The sequence below is a fragment of the Sander vitreus genome, chromosome 17, assembly GCF_031162955.1.
Source record: "Sander vitreus isolate 19-12246 chromosome 17, sanVit1, whole genome shotgun sequence".
Lineage (NCBI taxonomy): Eukaryota > Metazoa > Chordata > Actinopteri > Perciformes > Percidae > Sander > Sander vitreus.
Genome location: NC_135871.1, coordinates 30,750,429 through 30,772,619, shown reverse-complemented (window position 1 = coordinate 30,772,619; position 22,191 = coordinate 30,750,429). Strand labels below are relative to the sequence as shown.

Genomic DNA, 22,191 nt, shown 5'->3' with positions numbered 1-22,191 from the left:
AACATATGCCGCACGCGTCTTCTCCATGATGGATACCGTGGTCTGTTTAAGAAAGCCGTGAACGTGCACTTATCCCAGCCATCTACACCTGGCTGACACAGCTTCACCTTCTCATCCTGGCTCGGCAAACATGCAACCGATTAAGCCGCGATGAGCGGACACACTAAGTCAAGCTGCGCTTTTTCAGTTATCCTGGATTTCTTTCTCCTACAATTCTCGTTGTACTTGCAAAGTGCGTTCTATGGAAACATCCATATTATTCTCAGGCAATCAAAATTAGGTATAGTTCAAAAGAAACGGGTCAAATTTGACCAGAAGACAACACAAGGGTTAAGTATTCTTAACTCACAATTATTCTTTTAACAGTCGTCACTGCCACCTGCAGGCTGAACGATGGTACTGCACATTGTATGAGAATTGTATATCAATGCCATTTGCATGCAGTATTTCCCAAAATGTTGACCTTTTCCTTTAGGTTTAAGTTTCAGGGTTACAAGGTTGGGAATGAATGAATGTCAGGTATACGTGCAGTTTAGTGTCCCAAATTCCCCGTAACGTAACCCTAACCCTATCCTAACCTTAGTCACTCGAGGTCAAATGCCTAACCCCAACCAATCGAGCTGCTTCGTAGAGCGGGTCTTGGCGTGGCCATAGTAGAATTTGGGTCTGCACGGTTGCCTGAATGTCAATGAGCGTCCTCACAAGTAGAGCGATACAAATGTATGTCTGTGTGTGCAGTTCCAGTCAGGTTTATGGCTTCATTACACACACACACACACACACACACACACACACACACACACACACACACACACACACACACACATAGGTGTGTTATAGGTCTGTGTCAGGTGTGTGAATGCGTTTCACCTTTTTCCTGTTCAAAGCTCAAAGTTCAGACAGACCGAGACGATTCACAGACGCCCCACACAACAAGAATATCTAAAAGGAAATACATCTCATAACTATCCCACAGAAATCAAGAAGACTTGACACATGTGGAGGAAGCCCACGTCCGATATCTGCCTCTAATGAGAGATGGATTGTACCTGAAGACGAGCATTTGGGACAAACTCAGAGATCGCTGACTGATCGACTGACTGACGGCCATCTTGGAGAGAAAGACAGGTGTGTTTGAACAAATATTATCTGAGCTGCTGCGTGTGTTTCAACAAAGAGATTATCGCATCTTGCATATTGTAGTTTTGGTTGTTTTCAGGTGAATTATGAAGAAAAGCATCAGTAAAATCTGGATGAAAACAGCTAAATGTAATGCAAAACAATTTCACATGCTCCTTTCAAAATAAGACTTGACAAAACCAAAAGTGCTTAATGGGTGATGGATAATTATTATATAATCAGCATCTTGAATATTATAATACATAACCGTAAACACCCTAAATAAAATGCATGATGTTCCTCCCTGAGTTGAATGTACATTCATCATTGATATTATTACTTGATGATGAATACTTTTATTTCAGTTTACATACATGAAAGAAACAATTAATTCCCACAATTTGCCACCGTAGCTACCGAAAAAGGAATAGGCTGAAGCCAAGGCTTGTTTTTTCCTATCCTATAATCCCCAAAGAGTCACGAAAATCACCAGAAATCCAACAAAACTAAAGCATCATAAACCTGCTTCGTCCTCCGTTACACTCGTTACAAGTAGAAGTCATTCATTTAAAATCTCGCTGAAGTAAAAGTACAGAAATATTAACATCAAAATATACTTGAAGTGGGCACCCAGTAGGGCTGCACGATATTGACAAAATGTGATATTGCGATATCAATATTCATTTTGATATTTTTAAACATATGTAAAATTACAAAAGTTACGGGAAAACACATCAAAATAGATTCATAACTAATTAAACAAGTTTTCTTACAACACAAGGTTAACTTCAACTGACGGTCATATTGGACTGGTCCAACATGAATATATAAATAAATAAATAAGGACCATGTCTACAGAACAGGACATGTTCTACTGGTTGGACAGTATATAATATATAAATAAAGAGAACAGGACATGTTCTACTGGTTGGACAGTATATAATATATAAATAAAGAGAACAGGACATGTTCTACTGGTTGGACAGTATATAATATATAAATAAAGAGAACAGGATATAACTTCTCTCTCTCTTCTCTGATTGGTTCTGTTTAGTTGTCTCTATTTCTTCACTCTGATGAAATATGAACACACGTGGTCCGCTCCATAGGGTTTGTCACGTAGTGGCCCCGTGCACTGACGTGCACTAACATGTGTAAGTGGCACGGTAACCACGGTAACCGGCCACTGAAATGATCATTACAGCGTTTCAAGCTCTAAATCAAACACGACTAAGCCACCCAGCCAACGGACGGGACGCAGCGCTCCACAATATAAACATAATATTGCATACTTATTGCGACACTTTCGATATATTGCGATAATTATATTGAGTCGATATATCTTGCGCCCAGAGAGCTCAGTTGGTAGAGCGGGCGCCCATATATAGAGGTTTACTCTTCGACGCAGCCACCGCGGGTTCGACTCCGACGTGCGGCCCCTTCTCAGTTGTCACTGAGAGTGGGTCTGTGGAAGGTTCATTGACAGTCCCATTCCAAAGGGACGACACCAACGGACGCCGCTCAAATCCCTCTGGGTGCAATTGGATAGTCCTTCAACCAATCAGACCAACGATCTGGGTGACGTAGCAGCGGCATCAACGGCTTGATGCGCTTCAGTGACCGTCACGTTGAACGTAAACAAGAAGCTGCTCGTCGTTGCTGGGCTATTGTCATTGTGTAAAGCCTCAACGGTTGTGATTGTTGGAAAATTGGGAATGGGCTCTTGGCCAGACGGACTGGCAGAGCAAATCTCAAATTTGCCGGAAGTTCGTCAGGGTTTTCCCAGGCTATATAAAATGCCCAAAAAATAATCTTAAAAAAACAAATATATATATTTATATATAATACATTTTTTTAAATATATAAATAAAATTAAAAAAAATTTAAAATATATATATATATATATATTTTATTTTTTTTTATTTTTTATTTTATTTATATATATTTTTTTATATTTATATATATATTAAAAAATATATATATATATATTTTTTTATTTTTTATTTTATTTATATATTTAAAAAAAATATATATATATATATTTTTTTTAAAGATTATTTTTTGGACAGTATATATATATATATATACTTGAAGTTTTAAAAGTACGGTACTTGTTTGGTGATATTTTAATATTTTACATTTTAAGTGTTAATAGTGATAAATGAATAGTAGCTGTCAGTGGAGCTTTAACCACCTCAGTGAAGTTAACTAGTTTAGTCCAATGGTTTCCAACCTAAGGGTCAGGGCCATCCAAAGGGTCAGCGGATAAATCTGAGGGGCTGTGAGATTTCTAATGTTTTTTATATATTTCTTTATATTTTTCTCTAATCTTTGATAATTTTATAGAGATCTGAGACACTGTGGTTGGTGCATACACCAACATAAACAATAAACGTAAAAGACATGTTACCTAAACAAATATGTACAATATACTGTAACTGTTGTAAAATTGTCTTTTATAAGTGGATCATATGTTTTTGTTACGTCAAATCTTAATTTTACTGTGGCTGGGTTAGCTCAGTTGGTAGAGCAGGCGCACATATATAGAGGTTTATTCCTCTTTCATGTCTTCATCTGTCCTGTGGAATTAAAAGCCTAAAATGCCCAAAAAAATAATCTTAATGTTACTGCGCCTGGGTAGCTCACCTGGTAGAGTGCGAGCCCAGATATAGAGGTTCCCTCCTCGCTGCAGTGGCTGCAGGTTCGACTCCGACCTGCGGCCCTTTGCTGCATGTCATTCCCCTCTCTCTTCCCTTTCATGTCTTCAGCTGTCCTATAAAAAGGCCCTAAAATGCCCCCCCAAAAAATCTTAATTTTAAAGTAACTAAAGCTGTTAAATAAATGTAGCGAAGTAAAATGTACAATATTTCCCTCTGAACTGTGATAAAGTAGAAATATAAAGTAGCATAAAATGGGAATAGGCCTACTCAAGCACAAGTACCTCAAAATTGTAAAATACAGTACTTTGTTCGTTCGAGTATTGTAACCCCTACTGGCTGCAGGACACTTTAAATATAGATAAATAAATCTCTTTTTCATTCATTGTTAAGAGAAGATGAGGATTTTCTATTTTTATTTTATTTTATTAATGTTCTACTTTGACTTTTCTATGCTCAGTTATTTTAAAATAGTCTTTATAAGTTCTCTATATATTTATATTCATTTATTCACTATCTGTGTCTGTCCTCAGCCCTGCAGCAGCAGCTCCAGCAGGGGCCCTCCTGATCCCTCCTGACTCCCCAGCTGCAGCGCCCCCTGCTGGGCAGCATGGAGCCCGGAGCAGGCCGACTGCCGCTCCAGGTGCTGGGAGAGAACGAGGCCCTGCAGCAGTTCTTCAGTGGTGAGCTGTTACATGTTGTCTGCCTATATTAGTGAGTCTCTTTGTCATAATGCTAAAATCTGAGAGAGAATCATTTATATTTTCAGATAGAAGAAGGACCTGATCACATAGGAAGTACTTTGTAGACTTAAAATCGTAAAGTACAGGTCAATTCAATGACTTCTTAAGCAGCTTAAATGTTTTTAATGACTATTGAGAGGGTTAAAAAGGTAGTGGTCCTGAGGAGGATCCAAGAGTCATTAGGGGGGTTCATGTGGCATTCAGGAAGTTCAATTTGTTTTTGAAGTGGATTCAATGGTCCTTGAGGAGGTTCAGTTGGTTCTTAAGTGGTCCAAAGGGTCCTTCAGGTACAGGTACTTCTTGTGGACCTAGGGAGGCTCCTTGCAAAGTTCTTTTAGTTCTTGAAGAGGGCAATCCAGGGGTCAATAAGTAGAAGGAAGTTTCACTGGTCCTTGAAGGGATCCAAGTGGTCCATATGGAGGTCCCAGTAATCTTAAAAGAGGTACTACTGGTCCTTAAGAAGAGTCAAGGGGTTCTTTAGGAGATTGAAGTTGTCCTGGAAGTGGTCACACAAGTCATAGAGGCAGATATATTGATCCTTGAGAAGGTAGTTTTTATGGATCTTGGAGGGCTCCTTGAAACGGCTCTTTTAGTCCTTGAAGAGGGCAGTCCAGGTCGATAAGTAGAAAGAAGTTTGACTGGTCCTTGAAGAGGTTCAAGTGGTCCTTACAGAGTTTCCAGGAATCCTAAGGAAGGCCATACTGGTCCTTAGGATGGGGCCAAGGGATTCTTAAGGAGATTCAAGTCTTCCTGGAGGTGGTTCCTTGGGTCGTAGAGGCAGAAATATTGATCCTAGAGGAAGTAGTTCTTGTGGGCCTTGGGGAGCTCCGGCAGAATGTTCTATTAGTCCTGAAGAGGACAGTGCTAGGGTACATGAGTAGGTCCTAATTGTCCTTGAGATATTGTAGTCGTCACTGACTTGATTCCAGTGATCCTTTAAAAGGACTCCTTGATTAAGTTCTAATTACACTTGAGGATATTCTTGAACTGAAGTCATTGAGGAGGTACCATGGGTCCTTGTGAAGGATTTTATGGTTATTTAGGTAGTTCTAGTAATTGTTGAGAAGATTCCAGGGATCCTTGAAAAGGTTCAAGTGGTCGTCCTTGGGGAGTTTTAATAGACACCAGTAGTCCTTGAAAAGGACATTCAGGGGGTTCTCAAGTTGAAAAGGTCCTTACAGTAGTTCTAGTGGTCAGATTTGACCCTGCAGAGATCTGAGGACCAGTTAACCATAGTCCTTGTGTGTGTGTGTGTGTGTGTGTGTGTGTGTGTGTGTGTGTGTGTGTGTGTGTGTGTGTGTGTGTGTGTGTGTGCTCAGGTCAGGATGTCAGTGGTGTGTTGGACAGTTCTGTGGCCGTGGATACGAGCATCCTGGAGCAGTACCTCAGCAATGACATGGACCCCAACAGCTTGTAAGATTCACACTCACATAATTCCAGCTCAATAACTTTCCTGGAACGTTTTATTTTATATTAATTTGCTCCTCAGTAATGATCCTACAAAGTCTAATACACATATTGGTTTTAATGTTTTAAGTTATTATGTTTTATAACATTAAAGAGGGAATATAGTATGTAATATTAAAATGTGTAAAATGTGTGTAAAGAAACGGTCGTACGAGCATTGGTTGTGGTAACAGGGGAAACTTACTGTAACATCCTCATTCCTGGAAACACAGACTGTTATATAACACACACACAAATGGCATTGACCTAGTTGGTTATCAGCTGAGTGAAGATTGTAAATAAACAAAGCTATCTGTAGAGAAGATCCCATTAAAACAATATAAAACACATGATATACACCTGAACTACTTTCCACAGCAAAACATTCAAATATGGAAAAAAAGCTTTTTATGGAATTGGAATTGCGACAAACAACGGAACATTTTTACAGAGATTCACAGAAACCACATTAATTATTACAAAATCTCTCCACCAAACTGGGAGGCCCAAAAAACTAATTTGATCCAGTCTGCAAGCTGCCAACTGAAAACCATTGGGGTTACCAGATATTCCACAACACTGTTAGGGCCCTATCTTGCACCCGCAATGCAGCACAGCACGGCACAGCACAAATCCTGACGCGGAAAGAAGTGTCTTTGCTAGTTTAAGACTGACGCAGTTGTCAATTTCCCGTCCAGAGCCCATGTTGTTTAAATAGAAAATGCACCTGCGCCCATCTGTGGGTGTGCTGGTCTTACAGGGAGGTGTGTTCAGGTGCATTCTGGGGGTATTGCTATCTTGAGGCAGCGGGAAGTGATCGCGCCGTTGACCAACAAAAACCTGGTCTAAAGTCAATAACGCAGCATATCATTGTTATTTTAACAGCGAATAAGTAAAATGCACCTAGGCTCGTGCACAGAGCGCGCACACTATGCTTGTTACACACACAGGGAAGTGCAGCAGCACACAAACATGCAGAAGATTACAAATATTAAATATTACGGTGCAAATCCTCCATCTTAATAGCAATGCGCCAAGGTACAAACACGCCTGGCTTTTAAAAGGAATGGGAGATGACACTCTGATTGGTTTATTGCATGTTACGCCCAAAACACACCTATGATTAATGAAGACACTAAGGACAACCCTTTTGAACCATGCACGAACCATTTGGACACGCCATAAACGCACCTGCGCCAGGCACTTCACGCTGTGCGCTTAGATCGTTAAAATAGGGCCCTGTGTGTGTTAACCGTTTGTTTGTTTTTCCCAGCATGCTCCCTGAATCTCCTCCTGACTCAAGCTCAGAGGCTTGTTCACCTGCACAGATACCAGGTACTGTTCACAGCTTAAACCACTATATTTACACTACATTTAAGAGTTTTAATTAAATAGGATTGTCTTTTCCCAAAGCTCAGCAGCTCAAATTCACATACTAAAGTTTGCTAAAGTTTAACTAACAGCTTCACAAAAATGTATTTCTTTATGTCTCTGCAAGTGAACCGACTTGAAACTGTACGGTTAAATATAATGCACTTCTCTGATTGGCAGACTACCAATACGAGCCATCTTATTGGTCCAACCAGCAGACCACCCCTGTGTTCCAGCCAACCCAACCACCTGTCCCTTCGTCGTCCTGTCACTTTAAGGATCGAGGCTCCGCCCTCGCTCACCATGAGCTGGTGACCCACGAACAGCTTTGCAGTTTGGGTCTCACAAACATTTACATCAAGTCTGGGACCACACCTGCTCCCCCTGCCCCCCTGCAACGGCACACACACCACTCACCTGAACACACACACTACCTGAATCCAGAGAGCTGCTCGCAGGTTTACACCCCTCCCACACCTCCTTCTCCGCCACTGCACCTCTTGAACAGCTTAGTCACACCCTGCACTGGTCCGGGCCTGGTCTCAAATCTATCCACGCCTCCTTCAACCTGTCTGCTGGGCTCCACCTCCATGCTAAACACCTGGTAAACAGACCTCCAGCATTGTCAGATTTGTGGCTTAGTCTTTACTAAATCACCATTTTGTCCTTTTTACAGAAATATGTCATAAAAAGGAACTTGACACTGAAGTAGCAGCCTGAGTTCCTCTGAAAAGGCACTTCAAAGCCAGAGAGCCTTAGCAAAGGCTCTGGATCTAGACTCTAGCTATTAACCAAGGAACAGCCGAAAAACTTACCAGAGGACCTCAAGTTGTGGTCCAGTTAATAATGGGACAGAAGTTCACAGATGTGTCTTAAACGTAATCAGTTGAGTTTTAACATTAATTCTGCAACTAATTGGTTGACAGTGAAGGCAGGCTTAGATAAGGGTGATGTGATCGCACTGTCTTGAATTTGTTAAGATCCTTGCTGCCGCATTTTGGACCAATATCAGTTGAGAGTAAATTAAATGATAGAAGTCAAAACGGGACGAAAAGCATTATTAAAGCATATATTCTCAAATGGAGAAAACAGGACTGTACAACCTTCTTGACCCTCCATCAAATGTGAGGTCAGAGTCAAATAGGACTCCCAGATTTCTATCTACAGATTGATTGCTTGTCACAGGAGTGACAAGGATCGAATAAGGTGTCATGTATTGTCATTTAGCTGGAGGAAATGTTGGACATCCAGCACTTAATCTCGTCAAGATTTAATAAGAGCAAGTGCCACTGTCACCAGGTGTCATTAAAACATACAGCATGGTGTCATCGGCATAACTGTAGTGGAACTTCAAATAAGCCTTGCGGAACACCACAAGTAAGATGGGCAGTAGAGGAGGACGTATTACCAATCGCAATGGAGAGCGTTCTATGCTTGAGGTATGATTGGAACCAAAGTCAGTCTTAGAGACACCTATCCACATCTGCTGAGTGGTGAAGTCACCAGCATCAGACACAGCCAAGTATCATTGATAACACTCACGAATTCGTAGAGTTTACCTGAAAACCAGACTTATCTTGTGTGGTCAACAAATTATGGACAATTATCGCATTTTCTGTCATATTTATACATGACCTAATGAGGTAAAAACTAACTTTCAGATGAACAAAGTTATTATAAATTAACTCTGGTGATAAAAAGGCAATATGGTGACCTTGTCAGTCAGTGATTGGTTGTTTGGTCTGAACTCTGAATCTGTCTGTCTAATCCTGCTTCAGCTCCCCAGGGAGTAAAAAGAGGAGGAGATCCGAGTCTGAGGAACCATCGGCAGGAATTGAGGCTTCCTGCAGTGAAGGAGACGGGACTCAAGGTAGCAGTATAGGGAACAGTGTCAGTGGTTTGGGATCCTACCAGCTGCTAACTTGGGAACAGTATAGGCTGGAACATTGGAGTACTTTGTACAACAGCAGCTACCAGACACTGTGAGTATAGAACCAGCTGAATCAGTGTTTTTAACATTAAATCTGGCCAATAGTTGTTGAGATATTTTGCTCTGGACCAAAGTGTTGGACAGAACAACTGATATCACCATCCTTACACCAAGCACCTGCATCTACCTTTCCAGGCCTCCTCTTGCCTACCATGTTGACACAGATAAAGGCTTCAACTACTCTGCAGTTGACGAGGCCTTCGTCTGCCAGAAGAAGAACCACTTCCAGGTCACCGTTCACATTGGCGTGGCTACAGAGCCACAATACGTCAGAACACAGAGCGGGCTGCAGCAGGTCGACCACTTCCAGATAAAAGTGTTTGGGATCAAGGTGCGTACAAGACATTTCAACCCTTCTCTCTACACTCCATGACTAGTAAAATATAAAAAGAAGTGTTCGTTCCCTTCATTACAAAGACATTAATGAATTAAGATAAATTACGCTAAGCTAGTTTGCAATCTACAATGAAAGGCATAGACACTCATCCAGAACAATAAAATTCCTAGAAGAAGATCCATATCAGTTTTAGTTGTGGGTCCAGTGCAGATCTTGGTCTGGGACATATTTAGATAGGAGGAAACCTAGCAGCAGTTAGCATTGAAGCTGCTTGAAGACCAAGAGTCCTGGCCTCAGTAGAGTTGTCAGGCCAAACTACTGTCAACAAAAGCCAACTGAATCTGGGAAGGATTGGTGACTGACTAGTATCTTACAAAAGCCACTTTGGTTGCCAGATAATCTGGAAAGCTACTGAATATTGTGCGAAACACAACCAGCAGGGGGTGTTCAATATTTCTTTTTCTTGATACCCGTATGTCTCACTTCTTACAGCTGGAAGCTCCAAGCCACCAGGTGACTATTGAGCAATCTCAGCCTGACCGCAGCAAGAAGCCCTTCCACCCTGTCAGGTAGATAACAGACGAAGTATTGCTACATGCACCATGGCCAATAGTTAGTAGTTGGGAGACAATCTGTACTGATACAAACAAAACTGATTCTTGACGTCTTTTCTATTGTAAAAGAGCTGTTTGAGTGCAGCATAAATCTCAGCTTTTTGTGGCTTGTCCAAGTATGTTTTTGAGTGCGTCTTCTTCCTCGCTGCATTATAGTGCACAAAGGCAGAATGGGCTCACTGTGGCCCCCTTGTGGCCAATGTGGGAAACAACTTTGGTTGGCGCTGGTAATTTGCTAAGCCCCAACCCCCTTATTTATGTACAGTTGCTCTACAGTCTGTCAAGCTTTCCATTCACAAATGGAACATATGCAGTTTCAACTCAGTCTCACGGCAGTTGGTGAAATGGTCACATAATTTAATCTATTTGATTCATGTACACAAACACGTCTCATCTAATTTTTTTTGTGATGGTCAGCATTTTTTTTAAACTAATGTATTTCAATGGGAAGCATCTTTCGTGATCACAGCACGATACTCAATGAGAAGATGACGTAGCATTAAGAACGACTACAGTAGCGAGTAGTATGATAGCCCGAAAATCCCCAAAAAATGTGTGACCATCATGAACATTTTTTTATAAACGTGTCCATGTAAACAAATTAAATAGATTAAATTACGTGACCATTTCACGAACTGCCATGAGACTGTGTTGGCAGTTTACAACAACGGTGATCAGAGTGAGACAAAAGCAGCTTCTCATTTCTAGCCCTTTGTTTTTGCAGACTGAAATGACAACCTTCGAGCTGTACCTGCAGCAAATTAAGCTAATGCTTAGCTGACATTCCACTATTTCCACTAAATCACTTTAAAATGAGTACAATGTAAAAGGGTTTTAAATAAGCACTTAATGTCATGTTTAAAGGATATAGCTGCATGTTCCAGGTAATCAGCATCCTCACCTTGACAATCCACATAGAAAATAAAGGTAAATAAAGAAATGCAGAGAAATTCAAAGCTTGACAGGCCTGATTTGTCTAGTTCCGATTGGATTTTTTTGGAGTGTTCTCTACGTTATTCATTTAAAAAAGTTTTAAAAGCACAAACATTTAAACAGATATTTTGAAAACAATAAATTATAATCCCCAGGGTCAGTCTACCCAGCGGCAAAATTACCAAGGTAACGCTCGGCCGACTGCACTTCAGCGAGACGACGTCCAACAACATGAGGAAGAAAGGCAAACCCAACCCTGACCAAAGGTGTGTGATTGAGTTAATGAATTAATGAATGAACAACATTCAGAGTGGAGCCCGACCGATTTATCGGCAGCCCGATATTAGGCATTTTCCAAACTATCGGTATCGATAAATGGATATTTAAAAAATAAAATAAAAACGGACGAAACACCCTTCAACCATGTTCTGAGTGTTAGCATTGCATAGTTTGTCCACCAGAGGGCGCTCTACAACGTCCCTGTTGGCAACACTCTTTGATTTTTGTTATTGTGTTATTGTTCAAAGGACTTTAAGTTTCATATCTTAAGTTTGTATTTTTATACATTTTATTTAAGTTTATTTTTAAACTGCATTATCATATTATTTTAGTGAGGACTCATAAATAACTACAAATAACTAATGTTAAGGAAATCTGTTTTGTTACATGTTTCTGGATTTTAAAAAAAATACACAATACGGCCGATATATTGGAATATCCGATTTATTTTTAAATCATCAAATATTTGTATCGATATTGGCCTTAAAAATCCTTTATCGGTCAGGCTCTAATTCAGAGGTACATGCTAACTTTGTGTTTGTCTGTAGATATTTTCAGATGGTGGTTGGTCTGTACGCTGCAGTGGCAGGAGGGGAGATGTTCCTCCTCACAGCTCTGTTGTCGGAGAGAATCATCGTCAGGGTAACAACTCTAAACCAATGAACTACAAACTAATGATCAAAAAGTGTGAACAGAGGATACAGGCCGGGCCGGGTTCGGACAGATATTTAGAAATGATGTTCAGGTTCGGGCTCAGCGTAATAAGGCATTGAACATTTTAAATTTAAAACAGCTTATTATGTAGGTAGCCAATGGGCCTCTTTCACTTGATGCAAAGGTTCGTTTTTGTGTTATGATTGGGCCTCTTGTGCGCGGCTTTGTTAACGTGCGCTTGTTGCCCCGTGTGCACTGATGCGCTTATCTGTTGACATTTCCGAATGCCTTCCTACAGTTGCTTAATAAAAGTGGGCTTTCCACACAAACAAACATACATGATTCATTAGTATGAGAAAAAAATGAGATTTTAACTGTGTCGGGCTCGGACATAAATATCTTAATGCCTGTCGTGCTCGGGTCGGGTTCGGTTACTGCTCTGTCGGACAGATATATGCGGCCCGATCCGCACTCTAGTGTGAACCACTGACACACAAATCTCTGCCTATTTATACTGTATATCTCCTTTCCACAGGCCTCTAACCCTGGTCAGTTTGAGATGGATGGCGACGCCCTGTGGCAGCGTGGGGCGGTGCAGGACGGCGTGGTCTGTCAAGGCCGAGTGGGCATCAACACCGACTCCCCTGATGAGGCGTTAGTAGTTTGCGGCAATGCCAGGGTGATGGGCGCCGTCATGCAGCCGTCTGACCGCCGTGCCAAAGAAAACATACAGGAGGTAAGACAGTGACATAAACTTTATATTTATATGTTGCATTTTTGTTATGAAATATGACATTGGGCTAATTGAGCTTCAGGGAAACGAGAAGTGGTGCTGCTGATCAATCACATCGCAACATTTCGCTTTGCAGCACTCCTCTAATCATATTTCCTGGGTGGAAACTCGATCACAAAAACAACAATGTGATAGTTTGCCAGAGGTAGATACATAGACTATATAAGGGGCCATCCACACGGAGACGCTTTTTGATGCAAACGCACATTTGCATCGTTTGGGCCGATCGTCCAAACAAGTCCTGTAAACACACTTTTTTTAAACCTGGTCCCAGGGTGAAAAAATTCGAAAACGGCTCCCTTTTGGCTTCATTTGGACGGTGAAGCCGCATACGTGCGCCACCTATAGGCCTGGAATATGAAGTAGCGTGTTGAGTCTTTTACAAATGGATCTGTTTGGATGCACATTTTTTTTGACACAGTTCCAGGAAAGACGGGAAAAAAAAAGATCGTTTTGGTACGTGTGGACGTGGCCTAAGTGAAGCCAAAACATCCGGATCGCCCCCTGGTGTCTGGCTGCAGTATAGGTCATAAGCCCCGCCCCCTCCATATTATCAGAAGGGACAAACTAAAACACATACAATACCTGCCATCTTCAGATGGCTATACAGGGAGTTAAGTAATTGACAGAGAAAGCGGTCATACTTGTAAGCTGTTGTGGATGAGGGATGCTAGTAATACTCTGCCTTGTTGGAATTATTGTCCTTTCAATCAAATTACAGAATAATATGAGATAAGATGTTTGTGTGTATTGGCTGCAGTGATGTATGTGTGACTAATACTACTAAATATTTTTGGTACTTACCATTATGGTTATAGGATGTGCAATATATATATATATATATATATATATATATACTGTATATGCTATGTTATATTTGATATAGTATTATGCAATTGGGCATTGTGCAATACAGAAGTTATTGACCACAGCATGAGTTAACATGAAATGTGCAATCATTGAAGCACTGGATGAGATAATGTATGATTATGTTTCTATGTAGGTTAACTGTATGTTTATTGTGTGTTTATGCGCAATGTGTCATCATTTCGTTTCTCTGGAATGCCCAAGATGAATTTCTCCTTTAGGAGACAATAAAGGCTTATCTTATCTTAAACCTTATATTGCGATAATTCTGTTGGATTCATGATGTTCAAAATTTGTCTATTATTAGAATAAACCCCTTGAGATGTATCATGTCGTTTTCGAGGGGGTCCCAACATATAACACAATCATTACATAACAACAGAGAAGTGAAAAAAAAGAACAACAATACATGCATATTTTCATCAATACATTACAACCACCAAGATGGCCAATAATAAGTAAATAAGTAAACAGTGAGTGAATTTCTAACTACAGTCAAATATAAACATTAGGTATGGACAGTAGGCATAAGGATTGCCTGCATCTTAATAATAATGGCAGTTCATCTTAAAGTGAGCAGACAGGGCATGTTTAAACAAACCAAGTAAAGAAATTGACCTTATTTCCACAGATAGATTATTCCAATCTGCTGGAGCCTTAAACTTAAAAGCTCTTTTGCCAATTGTTTTTTTTGACAGAGGAGTTAAGTAGAGTGCCGAACTTCATAGTTTGAGGTATAAGGTACAAGATACTATTTTAAATGAGGAGGATAATTGAAATAAATACATTTAAATATAAGTTGAAGCCCTTGAGTGTGTCTTCTACTACTTAGAGATGGCCAATTAAGTGCATTATACGTTATACAGTAATGAGTGAGATAAGGACATCCAAGGACAAATCTGCAAAGTCTATTATATACTGTGTTAAGTGGAACAAGGTCTGAGTTAAATGCATTTTGATATACAACATCACAATAGTCAATAATTGGAAGTATATGTTGAGAGGCAAGTTTTATACGAACACTACGCGTAAAGCAATTCCGTGCTCGATATAAAATGTTGATTCCAAAGTTCACTCTATGTAACACTTGCTCGATGTGTAATTTGAATGAGAGTTCAGTATCAAATCATACACCAATTCAACTTAATGCAGAGAAGGGCCATCATTACAGGTTATCACACAGGAACCAGATTTTGATTTGAGTTTTTGTCTGGTACCAAAGATAATATAATAGGACTTTGTTTTGTTAAGCAGTCATTTATTATGTAAAAGCCAATATTGTAGGATAATGAAGTCAGACTGAAGAGAAGTTTGAATTTGTGCTCAAGCAAATGTTTATATATATATATATATATATATAAACATTTGTTGTGTTCAACTTTATGCTGATGACACTGTCATATATATGACAGTGTCATCAGCATAAAGTTGAACACAACAGTTATTAAAAATTATTGGTAAATTATTTATATAAATAGAAAAAAGAAGTGGTCCCAATGTTGAGCCCTGAGGCACTCCTCTGTCTTGAATCAAAAAATCAGATTTACTTCCTTGTAGGACTACACATTGTTTTCTATTATGCAAGTATGAATTAAACCACAAAACTGCATTTTCAGAGAGGCCGATATCATGGAGCTTATCTAAAAGCAGATAACAATAAACAAAATCAAAAGCTTTAGTTAAATCAATGAAGATGAGATCAGTCTGGGAATTATTGCCCTAATCAATATACAACTGTAATGTATGTCTCTACTGGTAAAAATGCCCTCATCTGCTTGTTTGTCAGGTTGACTCCGAGCAGCAGCTGAAGAGAATCACTCAGATGAGAATTGTTGAGTTTGATTATAAACCAGAGTTTGCCTCCACCATGGGAATCGATCACACCCACCAGACAGGTGACAAGCCACATTATTACAATATTTAATCTATAATTTATTATTAAACCAGGTGAGTGAGATGCTTTGTACATTGTGATGTATTATAACAAACTGATGACGTGATGTTTCAGGTATAATAGCTCAGGAGGTGAAGGAGCTGCTACCGTCAGCGGTGACGGAGGTCGGCGACGTCTCCTGTTCTGACGGAGAGAAGATTCATAACTTCCTCATGGTGGACAAAGTAATCTCCTCCTCCTCTTTTCTTCCTGCCTTCCAGACTGTTTATCTAATTGGTTAATGTTGTTTTGACATTTAAGATTTGACCTATTTTGACTTTAAACGAACAGCAAAAGTTACTTTTAGGTTTTTCAAAAGGTTCTTAAAATGGGCATTTCTTTTTTTGCAAACTGTTTGCCAGAGATGTGACCATCTTATCAAACTCTAATCTAGCTTTCGGGCTCCGGACGCAGCAACAGTGGCTCTGCTAAATAGTCTAAAGGAAGTGCTAAAGGAACTTGTTTTGGTGGAACATTTGCACCCCGCAAAAGAAAACGCCACATACAATATTTAAAGGAGCTGTAGGTAGGATTGGGAAGATCCAGGACTTAGCCAAAACATTTGAACATGAGTGAGTCCCTCCCCCCCTTTCTGCTAAAGCCCAAAACGGTCTCCTAAGCCCCTCCCCCCACAAGGTAGAATGAATGCGTGTGCATGAGCAGTGATTGACACGCAGTTAGACAACCCCCCTGGCCCTGATTGGTTCATCTGAACAGGGAGCGGTGGATTTTTGCAAATCCCACTACAGGCTGTAGGTGGTGCCAGAGGAGCCAGATATTTTTTTTAAATGACCTGCTTCATGTAGTTCTACTGGAACATAGGGTCAGTTTCAGCAAATATGACAGAAAGTTAGTTTTATAGCGATAGATGTAAACCGAGCCCTGGGTATCCCGCTCTGCCTTTGAGAAAATGAAAGTTCAGATGGGCCGATCTGGATCCTCCTCCTTATGACGTCATAAGGAGCAAGGTTACCTCCCCTTTGTCTGCTTTGTCCGCCCAGAGAATTTGGCCCACCCATAAGAGAGAGACATCATGGCTTGAAAACAAGCAAAGTGGCATTTCGCATTTAAAGCTACAGACACAGAAATGGCACATCCTAAGGAAAGCTCATTGTGGGACTGGCTCTAGTGGCTGTATTTCTGCACCATGGCTGAATTTCGGGAAAGAGACTTCAGATATAGTATTAGGGGACCACTAAGGCCTATTTAAAAGAGACTTCAGATACAGTATTAGGGGACCACTAAGGTCTATATAAAAGAGACTTCAGATATAGTATTAGGGGACCACTAAGGCCTATTTAAAAGCAGCATATCATAGGACCTTTAAATTAGCTGATACATGGTTAGACCTCATTGGCTCTTTCCAGTGTATCTCCGTGTGAACTTCGTCCACAGCAATCCCATCAATCACCAAGAACCAAGCAAGCCTGCCGAACTTGCCATTTTCAGCATGTAACGATGCTCCGAGCTTCTGGTTCATGTTTCTTTGATGCAATTGGAGTTTAAAGTAAAGACAAAAGTGGAAAGTGAGGGGCATCTGAAGGAACTTTCAGTGTCGCCGGAACTATCCCGTAAATGAACTGTCATCGGTATAGACTATTGTGCAGTTAACAAAAACTTTGTGTAGACACTGTATTGCCTCCTCTTCCTCCTCCCTTTCCTCCTCCTCATCCTCCAGGAGCAGATCTTCATGGAGAATGTGGGGGCGGTGCAGCAGCTGTCTAAGCTCACCGACAACCTGGAGACTCGAATCAACGAGCTGGAGGTCTGGAACCACCGACTGGCGAAGCTGAAGAGCCTGACAGGCAGCCTGCGCTCCAACGGGTACCTCCATCCATTATATTATACATATATTTATTCATTCATCTGTTATAACATAAATGGTATTGTTGTTATAACAATAACATTTGATTTTAAGTACCTTTATGTAACCAAAGGCCAATTAACAAACAGAAATGAAGCATAAAACTACATACAATGTTAGCAGCGTTTAGCTGGCTCTAGCTAGTAGGCGTTAGAGTTTATACGTAAAAATGTACGTGTTAATGACAACATCAGACCGTTTAGATGCTGAATAGTGTGGTCCCTTTTACTTAAATAACGCACCTAACGTACTGTCTTTAAACTTTTAATCTTGATAATATTATGCAACACATCTACTCAATAGGTTGATTGCCAATTACTCCCAAAATGACATATATGATCTATTTACTGCAGCACATAGCTGTTTTAAACCCAGTCTGGTCTCACAGAATTCCGTGAAATGATCATGAACTGTTAACACCGCATTACGTGGTGGTGGCACGAAATGTGTGAAAATTCCTTGTGGCCACCACAGAAAACAATGCCAATGTAAAGTCATTGAGAAGATGACGTAGCATTAAGAGCGACTTCGGTAGCGAGTAGTATGAAAGGCCGAAAATCCGCATAGGAAGGTTGGTTGGGGGGGTGGATGGGTCAAACAACACAGGACTTTCACCCAGGAGACCGGGGATCGTGTCCTGCGTGTCACGTTTCCTAAACCCAACGGAAAACGTAAGCCTACCCACGACCTTTTCCTTAACTTAAGGGGCCGTGTTCATTTCACGGAATTCTGTGAGATCAGGTTGTTTAAACACTGCACCCTTCTATTTAACGTAACTGGTGCAGTTTTAACAACATAGTTAACGTTGTGAAACGTAACTAGTTATGCTTTAGTAAAGTCAGATAAGACCTAGAAGTTGGCTTAAAACAAGTCACGTAAAACTACTCAAATGAGTACGTAATGTCACAGACGTCGGTCAAATTAAAAAAATGACCTTTAAAGTGCCCATATTATGAAAAAATCTTTTTTTCTGGGATTAGGGGTGTTATTTTGTGTCTCTGGTGCTTCCACATGCATACAAACTTGGTAAAAAAACATCCATGCTGTTTTGAGTGAGATACGAGTTTCTGAATGTGTCCTGCCTTCAGTCTCCGGGTAAGCTGGTCAAAATCGGCAGAGCCGTCTACGTCATAGGCCGAAATATTTGAATTCTCTGAGTCTCAGGTTCTGCAGGAGACTCCCCTCCTTCTTCAGGATCAGATTCTGGTTCGAACATGTATGGTTGAATTACTGCTGCCATGTCCGTAACTTTCACACGTAGTTCTATCTAGTCACGTTAGTCTACACTCTCCTCGTTACTAATGTCTGTGCCCAAGCACTGACTAAGTGACTATCTACTGAGCATGTGCGACTCCCAACAAAGATGTTACAGCAGTGAGAGGTCTCACTCTGTAGCTAAAACAGAGACCTGAACACAGGGTGAAAAGAGGAGCTGCAGCAATGAGCAGTACAACAAAAATATGGTGTTTTTTGAAAATTAAACCATGTAAACATATTCTGGTACAACCTCAAAATACAATTATGAACCTGGAAATGAGCATAATATGAGCACTTTAACTTTTGGTTTTCACACGGGACATGAATCCCGGTCTCCTGAGTAAAAGTCCTGTGTTTGTTCGGAACTAGTTACATAAGTGTATGAAACAACAATGCTTAGTTAGGGTTGATAAAACATCAGGGATTGGCTGAAAATGAGTCACGTTGGCTTAAAATTAGGTACTAAGGTCAGTAAAACTTGGTTAATTTCAAAAGTTGACAGTAGACTTTTCAATTTCAAGCGGGACACAAGAAAAGTAATAATGGGTCGTTATGAGCTGCTTGCGCATCGACCTTTATGGCCGTTTCTGGGTGAGGCAGGTCTATATTATAATTGCATGTGGTTACATATCATTAGAATTTTATTATTATTACAACATGAAACTTTTTACATCTGTAAATATACATTTCGGAACAAAAAACAGCAGAAACTGCAACATTTCTACTTTCTTTCCCTTTCCATTATAACTCCTCATATTTCTTTATAAATCTTCACACATTCTTTTCTTCCTTTTAGTCATAATAAAGAATAGAATACATGCTACATAATACTGCTGAAAGGTTAGCTTTGTAATTAAAGTCATTATATGCAGATCAAATCCATCAAGAACAATACAAAAAAGCAGAATTCAGGTTATATAGGGCATGTGTGTGTGTGTGTGTGTGTGTGTGTGTGTGTGTGTGTGTGTGTGTGTGTGTGTGTGTGTGTTACATCATAGCAGCATTATTGTGTTATCAGGGCAATCACAGTTCAAGGACGAATGAGGAGCTGCAGCCTTAGAGGACAGGATGAAGTTGTAAAACTGCTGTGCTGTGGTTTTCTCCTTGTCTGTGTCTTGTTGGAAGGTATTGTGGGAAATGTAGACAATGACTAACTGAGGGAAAGTTGAAGGACAGTATAGCTTCACGTCCTGAACTGTGCTTAAGGTCACAGACTGAGAAGAAGATACAAGATTGAATCATATTCTGTTATAGAAAGAGTTCAGATGTTTTGAAGCGAGGTTGTACGAGGTATTCTTTTAAAGGTGCCGTAGGTAGGATTGTGAAGATCCAGGATTTAGCCAAAACATTTGAACAATGACAACTTCTCAGTCCCTCCCCCCTTTCTGCTAAAGCCCAAAACGGTTTCCTAAGCCCCTCCCCCCACAAGGGAGAATGAATCTGTGTGCATGAGCAGTGATTGACACGCAGTTAAACAGCCCCCCTGGCCCTGATTGGTGCATCTGAACAGTTAGACACCCGTTAGACACCCCCCTGTCCCTGATTGGTGCATCTGAACAGGGAGCTGTGGATTTTTGCAAATCCCACTACAGGCTGTAGGTGGAGCCAGAGGAGCTGGATTATTTTAATGACCTGCTTCATGTAGTTCTACTGGAACATAGGGTCAGTTTCAGCAAATATGACAGAAAGTTAGTTTTATAAGTCTTACCTACTGCACCTTTAAGCCAGTATACTCCTTTGACAAAAAAACGTAATTTTACTTCACAGAATACAGGTGTTGCTGCTCTACTGCTGCCTCCATCGCTTTGTTTATTTGTGTTATTGTGACTTTGGTGTTTTAAAGTGTTAGTTCTGATTCACCAAAGTTACACGATAACACAAACTGAAAGGGTACTAACGGGGACTGCCCATTTCTCCAACTCTCCATTGTTCCAACCTCTCAATAGCCCGAAAAAATTCCCTTTGGTCCTACAGCCCACTAGTCCGACGTCCCTTTGGTGGCGAAATTACGAATCCCACTATGGCCACGCAAGACCCGTCCTCGAAGCAGCTCGATTGGTTGGGATTAGGCAATTGGCCTCAAGTGGTTAAGGTTAGGATAGCCGATTGGTCAGGGAATAGGACCTGAACTAATGGGGTTACGTTACCTTGCGTAAGCATAGACACCTGGCCAATAAATGCTATTGAAGGGCGGGTCTTGGCGTGGCCATAGTGGGATTCGAAATATCGCTGGTCAGACTAGTGGGCTGTAGGACCAAAGGGATTTTTTCGGGTTATTAAGACGTCGGAACAATGGAGCGTCGGAGAAATGACATGGCACCTGCTAACGGCCATATATCCAAACTATTACCTTCAAGTGCTTTACATGAGACAGAAAGTGATTAAGAAAACAATGAAACGATTAAAATGGAGTAAAATAGAAGATTATAATAAGATTAAATAGAATAAAACAGAGAAAAACAGTGATTTCAGGAGTTGCTGCTCTACCGCTGCCTCCATAGGTTAGTTTTGTTTGTGTTATTGTGAGACTTTGGTGTTTTAAATGGTTAGTTCGGATTCACCAAAGCTGGACTTCTGTTGTTTTCTCCAACAGGACACCCGGGAAGCACAGCGGTGTGTCGATGACGGCGAGTCCCGACACATGCAAGACTGGGAAAGCTCAGAAGGAAGGCTGGAGTCAGAAGTACAGACGCTGTCTGCAGCATAAAGTCTTCCAGGCCAGCCTCCTAACCCTGCTGGCCACCATGGCTTTCTGGTGAGGCGTGATGTCACTTCCTGTTTTTACCACATAGAAGTCTTTTGTTAATTAGAGAAGGATACATATTCATATTTAAAAACAATGATTGTGTGTGTGTGTGTGTGTGTGTGTGTGTGTGTGTGTGTGTGTGTGTGTGTGTGTGTGTGTGTGTGTGTGTGTGTGTGTGCAGCATCATCTCTATCACCGCTCTGTACCTACTGAATTTGAAGGAGGAAGACTTCAGCATGAACAGGTAAAGTGTGGCCGGGATAGCTCAGTTGGTAGAGCAGGCGCCATATATAGAGGTTTACTCCAAGACGCAGCAGGTTGGACTCCGACCTGCGGCCCTTTGCTGCATGTCATTCCCCCTCTCTCTCCCCTTTCATGTCGTCATCTGTCCTGTGGAAATAAAGGCCTAAAAAAAACATGAACAGGTAAAAAAACCAAGCCATTTTTTTATGATAGGAAAAGCACATTAACCCCTACCCTTCCGCCACCTTGGAACCTTATTTCGGAAATAAATATGTACCATAGTGAACAGGGAGAGTCAATTAATAATTTGATCCATTTGAATTGAGCCATGGATTACGCATATGA

The 22,191-nt window shown here is 40.8% G+C and overlaps 1 protein-coding gene across 1 annotated transcript in view; it reads left to right on the top strand.

Annotated features, from left to right (window-relative positions):
- Positions 1-4,362: 4,362 nt before the first annotated feature.
- myrfl (myelin regulatory factor like) overlaps positions 4,363-22,191 on the top strand; it is a 33,435-nt gene continuing 15,606 nt past the window's right edge. Inside the window, exons 1-15 of the mRNA XM_078273102.1 lie at positions 4,363-4,459; positions 5,839-5,932; positions 7,239-7,300; positions 7,517-7,940; positions 9,115-9,318; positions 9,462-9,657; positions 10,156-10,232; positions 11,366-11,476; positions 12,038-12,131; positions 12,679-12,879; positions 15,590-15,698; positions 15,812-15,921; positions 17,415-17,560; positions 21,451-21,612; positions 21,785-21,847. Of these exons, the coding sequence (XP_078129228.1) occupies positions 4,387-4,459; positions 5,839-5,932; positions 7,239-7,300; positions 7,517-7,940; positions 9,115-9,318; positions 9,462-9,657; positions 10,156-10,232; positions 11,366-11,476; positions 12,038-12,131; positions 12,679-12,879; positions 15,590-15,698; positions 15,812-15,921; positions 17,415-17,560; positions 21,451-21,612; positions 21,785-21,847 (2,126 nt within the window). The 5' untranslated portion in view covers positions 4,363-4,386. The remainder of the gene's footprint in view (positions 4,460-5,838; positions 5,933-7,238; positions 7,301-7,516; positions 7,941-9,114; positions 9,319-9,461; positions 9,658-10,155; positions 10,233-11,365; positions 11,477-12,037; positions 12,132-12,678; positions 12,880-15,589; positions 15,699-15,811; positions 15,922-17,414; positions 17,561-21,450; positions 21,613-21,784; positions 21,848-22,191) is intronic.